Below are 7,114 nucleotides of genomic sequence, written 5' to 3'. Positions count from 1 at the left end.
TGGGCCCCCATTAGGAGGGGCGATTGTGACAACTATCAATTTTTCAAGGCACAAGGCCAAGAAAGGGTAAGTTGTGCAGTCTCACATCGCCTGAGGATAAAGATGAGTCCTGGTTTATAAGAAATGACACTACCTCCCAATAGTATGAGGTCTTTTAGGGTGAAGCCTAAAAGTAAAACCATGCGAGCTCAGACCCAAAGCGGACAATATCATACCATGTACGGGTGCGGATCGTTAGCATTTTTCTATAATGTATTTACATATACAGGGACATACTCTCTCTTATTAGAAGATGAACACGCCTCTGTTGTTGTGACTCTCGAGCGTTATTAACGGTCATCCGTTAGTACTTTGTTTAATTTTTTTTTTTCCCAGCTAAAGAAGCTTGTATTGTTTGAATTACTCCATATTGTCCAACCAAAACCTTAGATGATTGCGTCTAGGAAGGAATAGACCATTAATCAGTTATCAGCATTCGTCCCAAGCCAATAATGCATCTAAAAATGCGTGATCATCAGCAATAAAGCACTGAAAAAAGGGTAAAATCATTTTAGTACCCTCGGTTATTTTAAAACATCTCGAAAGTATTACATAAAAATATGATTAAATTGAGCAATAATATCAATAATAAAAAGAAAAAAGAAACGATAAAATCAAATTCATCAAGTTCCACACCGAATTTATTCTTCTTCTACCACAAACCACAAGTTAGAAACAAATCACGTTATTTAGGGTTAAAGATTTCTCAGAAGAGTACCTCACATCTTTCTTAAGCCCTTAATCTCCCTCGAAATATGTATGTTGGTGGTGTGATTGGCGCCAATTTCTCGATCACTGCTCCCTCGATCACTTTACTAAATAGCTCTGGAGTTGCCAAACAACACTCATTAGTGCAGCTGAGCAGGACAACGAGATCTCCTTTCTTGTTCACTGACGTCCCTTGGTCCAATAGGCGTTCGACAAGGCCACTCATTTCGACAAGGCCACTCATTGGCCGTACACTGTGGGAGACGTTAAGGGAAGGTTATTCCGTACACAACCTCCCATTTGAAGTTATCTCCACCCTCCATACAACTTGTGTGAATCAATGACACCTATACATACGCCTGACAGGGGGTTGTATAGCTGTACGTGAGCGCCCCATATAGGTCATGAGTCCAACCCGTATCTAACAACAAACTGTAAATACCTTACGTGCATGTAGTGAGGTATGGACAATTTCTCCACCTAACTCTGCCCACTCATTTATTGCTCCTGGTTAGAACACTAGCTTGAGCGTCAGAGAGCCACTAGCAGACACTACACTGGTGTCCTCCCTAACTCTGTAGCCCATTTACTCTTTGATGTAGAATAACGTTAGTCCTATTCCTAGACAGAAGAACAACAAACCAAAGAGTCCTACCAATTCCGGCAAAGAAAGAGAGTCTGATCACCGTGTATAGTCGCACGTGGTGCTGTGTCAGATTTAAACATCAACAATGTACATATCTTAAGAGCGCTCATTCGCTTAATATTATTGACAAGGCACATAAATTGATTTTTGCTCTCCTATGTTATTGAGAATTAGTTTCTTCTCTTCTTTATTTATGGATGACCCGCATTGCATTGCTCCGGAACTAAATGAGGTTTGCACCATAAACCATTTTACGTGAGACAAATCAAGCTACAATTTTAAGCCCCATTCATTTTATCGATTCGAGTTTAGAATTTAAATTTTGTTACAGTAAAAAGCTCTAAGAAACAGTCACATCTAACTTTTTTATTACAGTAAAAAGCTCTCACATAAAGTAACATATCAACTTAAATTAAAAACTCGAATCAACGGTAAACTTAATTTTTATCAATTTTGCTTCATATGCCATAATTATGACATGCTTCAACGATTTGAAATTGTATCACACTATTATTTTTTCCTATTCTACCGAAAATTCCAAAAGCCACACAAGTTTTCCTGTTTTGACTAGCTCAAGAAGAAGATTCGATGAAAATTTTTTATTTGAAGAAATTTAAAATAAATTTTGAAAATATAAAGATACATGTTAAAAGAAGCAAAACACGTGGAGGTTTCTAATATTTTTCCGTTCTATATGAAAGTGGCCCACAAAATACAATTTCAGTTTTTTCTTATAGAAGTATATACACTCAAATTATCTAGGGTTAATTTCAATTTTAACCCCTCAAGAAATACTCATTATCTCATTTTGGCCATAAACTTTCAAATGTTACACTATTAATATCTAATCTTTATAAATGTAGCACTATAAGTCATTTCGTGATAGAACTAATAATAAATAGAAAGAATAAACATGTGAGGCGCACATGATGTGACTGGAGTTATTACAATGTCATTGATAATGCCATTAAACCCAAATTATCCTATTTGGAGGCAAAATCCCTAAATTACATTATTGAGGGAAAAAGGAGAGCATACCAAAATTTCTTCTTTCTCCATAATAATGTCGAAGAATACCGGCTAGAATAGCGATTTGAAGGAGGAAATTAGTTAGAGGGACCCATATTTAATGGTTCACATGCTTTTCTTATCTATTTTTTTTAATGATTTTATCACAAAAAGATTGATAATGCAACGTTTGTAAAGTTCGAGTGCAGTAGTTTAAGGTTTCGTTCACTTCGCTGATTCGAGTTTAGAATTTAAGTTTTTTTACAGTAAAAAACTCTCACAAACAATCACATCTAACTTTTTTACTACAGTAAAAAGCTCTCATAAACAATCACATCTCAACTCAAATTCTAAATTTGAATCAACGAAGTAAACGAGGCCTAAAACTTAAAAATTTAAGTGGCAAAATGAGACAATGAATATTCCTTAAATAACCCATTAATATACCACGTTTTAAGATTGAAATTTCGGTGTATTCAAATGAATTGTTTTGTGTGTGTGAAAATTTATTTTTAAAAGTATATGAGTATAAATATTTACTCATTATTCTTAATAAATACTCTTTTATTAATATAATTATTTAATTAAAAAATTAAAAATTAAAATTTTAATTCACGTACTTTTAAAAAATATTTATCAAAATTATCTTATAATAATTTATCAAGTACCAATAATAATTTGTCAGTTTCGAAGAAATATCCAATATTTGAGGGGAGAATTCTTTTCCGAAACAGACATCTTCAACTTTAATAATTGCAAGTTTCCTTTTAGTGATAAACAGTAGAACTTTTTTTTTCGATTAAAATAGTAGATAATTAATTAGAACGTGATAAATATGGATAAGAAAAAAAAAAGTAGAGAAAAGAGAAAGAAAAGAAAAGGGAAAACACCTAATCTGTTTCTTAAATAGGTCCTTTTGGTCAAATTCAGACGTCTTAGACCAGTGACCCCTCACTAATCCACTCGTTCTCTTTGTATTATTGTCCTAATCAATTCTTTAAAAAACAAAAAACAAAAGAAAAAAATAACAAAACATGAAAAAGAAAATGTTAAAAAAAAAAAGAATAATCAGTAGATCAGCGTTCAGCAGTCCTTCTAGAAGGCTTTTGAAAGAAGAACGTTCTCTCTCTCTCCTCTCTCTCTCTCTCTCTCCTTCTGCGTGGGAGAGCGGAGGGAAGACTTTTTCATTTGTTTAATGCAACTACGAATGAGACTGATTGATTGATCGATTGATTTCTTATTGGCGTCTTTTTTGGTTTGCTGTCGCCATCCCATTACGACTTCTTCCCTCATTTCGTGTAGTAGCCGCCCTCTCTCTCTCTCTCTCTCTCTAGATTCTCTCTCTCTATCTTTCTATCTATGTAGCTTCCAACAATGGATTTGACCTTTCAAAAACACGCTCCTCCAGCACCCATTTCTACCGAAACAATAACGAGCTCGGCCATTTCTCATTTCTTCAATCTATTTCCCTCTCCCTCTCCCTCTCCCTCTACTTGGTGCTCAAGCTAGTAAGTTCTTCTAACAAACCCAGCTCAGAACAAGGAAAATTTTAGTTATTTGATTGTTTACTACTCTCAAATATTTTATTTTTTTTGCACAGTTTGGGTTGTTGTACTTGTATTAGTTTCTATTCATCTTTGTTGTCGTAAATTTCTGTTCTTTTGGTCGGATTCACTATCTGGGCATTACATGAACTGTGTAATTATTGACTGGGTTATGCTCAAAAGGTCTCTGATCCTCGGATCATAACCTCAGAGAAGCAAATTTTTGAATCCGTTTCTGAGAACCCACAATACCAATTACCCAAAATCTTGTATCTGCTATACCTGTAGAATTTAAGTTAACAATACAGAGTTTCTAGTCAATCCGGTTCGGTTTCCAGGATGGACTCCAAAAACCCTGTTGAGAATTCCCTAAATATTGAATCTGCTTTTAACAACTCTTCCTCCCGGAGAAGCGTTTCCTCGTTTGAGTCGAGGAATTCGGTTCGGGAAGTGAATTTCGGCGATCCGGGTGCGAAGCCCGTGAGGTATGGGTCTAGAACAGGGGATTCTGAGGGGTATAGCATGTCTCAGAAGGAGATCAAAGAGGAGGATGCCAGGTTGGTGTATATAGATGATCCTGGGAAGACCAATGAGAGGTTCGAATTCGCTAGGAATTTCGTAAGGACCGCAAAGTACTCGGTCTTAACATTCTTGCCTAGAAATTTGTTTGAGCAATTTCATAGAGTGGCATACATTTACTTCCTTGTGATAGCCGTGCTCAATCAGCTGCCGCAGCTGGCGGTTTTTGGCAGGACAGCTTCTGTTCTGCCTTTGGCCTTTGTCCTGCTAGTTACTGCAATTAAGGATGGGTATGAGGACTATAGGAGGCATAGGTCTGACCGGATAGAGAATGATCGGTTGGCTTCAGTTCTGGTCAACAATCAGTTCCAGCAGAAAAGATGGAAAGACATTCAAGTTGGTGAAATCATCAAGATTCAAGCAAATGAGACTATTCCTTGTGATATGGTGCTGCTCTCAACAAGTGATCCAACTGGGGTTGCATATGTGCAGACTACCAATTTGGACGGGGAATCGAATTTGAAGTCGCGTTATGCGAAACAAGAAACGCTCTTTAAGTTGCCTGAAATGGAGAAAGTTAGTGGAGTGATTAGGTGTGAGAAACCCAATAGGAATATCTATGGGTTCCAAGCAAACCTGGAAATTGATGGGAAGAAACTGTCTCTTGGACCCTCCAATGTTGTTCTTCGAGGCTGTGACCTTAAAAACACTGGTTGGGCCATCGGGGTTGCTGTGTATGCTGGTCGAGAGACAAAGGCTATGCTCAACAACTCTGGAGCCCCATCTAAGCGGAGCCGGCTTGAGACCCGAATGAATGTTGAGATCATTATCCTCTCTGTGTTTCTTATTTCTTTGTGCACAGTTGTCTCTGTATTAGCTGCTGTTTGGTTGAGACGCCACAGGGATGAGTTGGATTACTTGCCTTTCTACAGAAGAAAAGACTTCTCTGAGGAGGAAGTGGAAAATTACAACTATTATGGATGGGGACTGGAGATAGTTTTCACTTTCCTTATGTCTGTCATTGTCTTCCAGATTATGATCCCCATTTCTCTCTACATTTCTATGGAACTTGTCCGGGTTGGTCAGGCGTATTTTATGATCCGAGATTCACAAATGTATGATGAGGCCTCAAATTCGAGATTTCAGTGCAGAGCTTTAAATATAAATGAAGATTTAGGACAAATAAAGTATGTATTTTCTGATAAGACGGGCACTCTTACGGAGAATAAGATGGAATTCCAGTGTGCTAGCATTGGTGGGGTGGATTACAGCAATTTCGCCATTTCGGAAGATGAGCTTGGTGGTTACTCAGTGGAAGGTAAAAACATTTCTGTTCTTGAAAAACATTTCTTAATTAGAGCCGATGATTATGTTTTTTTTTTTTTGTTAATCATTGCAGTATCATAATGTCCATTCCTACTTTTATTTGTATTTTGATTTGTGTTATCATCTCTATTCTCTACTTACTATGTCATTTAATTTCTCAAATTCCTTGTCTGTTATTAGTTGATGGGAACATTTTGAGGCCAAAGATGAAGGTGAATGTGGACCCGGAGCTTCTACAACTATCTAAGAGCGGAAAGAATACAAACAAAGGAAAACAGGTTCACGATTTCTTCCTCGCATTGGCAAGTTGCAACACAATTGTTCCTCTTGTGACAGATACATCTGATCCTACGGTGAAGTTGATAGATTACCAGGGAGAGTCTCCCGATGAGCAAGCATTGGTCTACGCTGCCGCAACGTATGGTTTTATGCTTATTGAAAGAACGTCAGGCCATATAGTAATTGATATCCAAGGACTAAGGCAAAGGTAATTTCAATACTACCCTCCTCCTGGTTTTGTTTTATTTTTAATCTTTTTCCATTTTTTAGTTTGGTTAGGTTTCTTGCACTGTCTATTCTTATGCTTCCACTATAGTCTATAGGAGTTAATTTTGCTGACCAATTCAACTACCTACTTGTTGGTTATAGACTCTTACTATGCAGTAGGCTTAAGCAACTCTTAGAGAAGGAAGTGAAAAAAGTTCTATTTGTTGTTCTGTAGTTCTTAGAAGCTCTCTCTTTCTCTCTCTCTTTGTTTTAATGACATATCGGTTAGATCTTATTTCTGGAGTCGGGTGTCTTGTTATCCACTCCATCTCAATTAATATGTTAGAATCATAATGAAAATGCAAAAACATTTAACAGTTAAAAAAGATGATAATGCAGTAAACTGTTAAACCCTTAAAGATCTAATCTATCAATGTCTTGCTAGTGCTGCATTAGTTATAGTTGATTTCCTATCCTTTAAAATGATTGAATCGCTAAATTATTGTCTGATTTTTGCACCTGTTACAGTTTAGAAAAAGGTGATAATGCATATCTGATTACTTCTTTTTCATGACCTTCTCGATCTTTGGCAATGCAGGTTCAATGTTTTGGGTTTGCACGAGTTTGATAGTGACCGTAAGAGAATGTCAGTCATACTAGGCTGCCCGGACAAGACTGTAAAAGTTTTTGTAAAAGGTGCTGATACGACAATGTTTAACGTGATTGATAAATCTTTGAATGTGAGCATAATACGTGCAACTGAAGGTGATCTTCATGCTTACTCCTCAAAGGGTTTAAGAACACTTGTTGTTGGGATGCGGGAACTGAGTCCTGCTGA

General features: G+C 36.9%; 1 protein-coding gene across 2 annotated transcripts in view; it reads left to right on the top strand.

Moving 5' to 3' along the window:
• The first annotated feature begins 3,628 nt into the window (after positions 1 to 3,628).
• The window catches only part of LOC112092999 (phospholipid-transporting ATPase 1-like), a 5,959-nt gene continuing 2,473 nt past the window's right edge, over positions 3,629 to 7,114 (top strand). Inside the window, exons 1-3 of one of the 2 annotated variants that reach the window (XM_024170470.1) lie at positions 3,629 to 5,782; positions 5,971 to 6,277; positions 6,875 to 7,108. In XM_024170470.1, coding sequence (XP_024026238.1) covers positions 4,285 to 5,782; positions 5,971 to 6,277; positions 6,875 to 7,108 — 2,039 coding nt within the window. In that variant the 5' untranslated portion in view covers positions 3,629 to 4,284. Of the gene's footprint in view, positions 5,783 to 5,970; positions 6,278 to 6,874 lie in introns of both variants that reach the window. The other variant, XM_024170469.1, reaches the window with a different exon arrangement.

The sequence above is a fragment of the Morus notabilis genome, unplaced genomic scaffold (assembly GCF_000414095.1).
Source record: "Morus notabilis unplaced genomic scaffold, ASM41409v2 Scaffold1333, whole genome shotgun sequence".
Classification (NCBI taxonomy): domain Eukaryota; kingdom Viridiplantae; phylum Streptophyta; class Magnoliopsida; order Rosales; family Moraceae; genus Morus; species Morus notabilis.
Note: the sequence above shows the minus strand (reverse complement) of the source record. Positions and strands in the feature narration are given on the sequence as shown.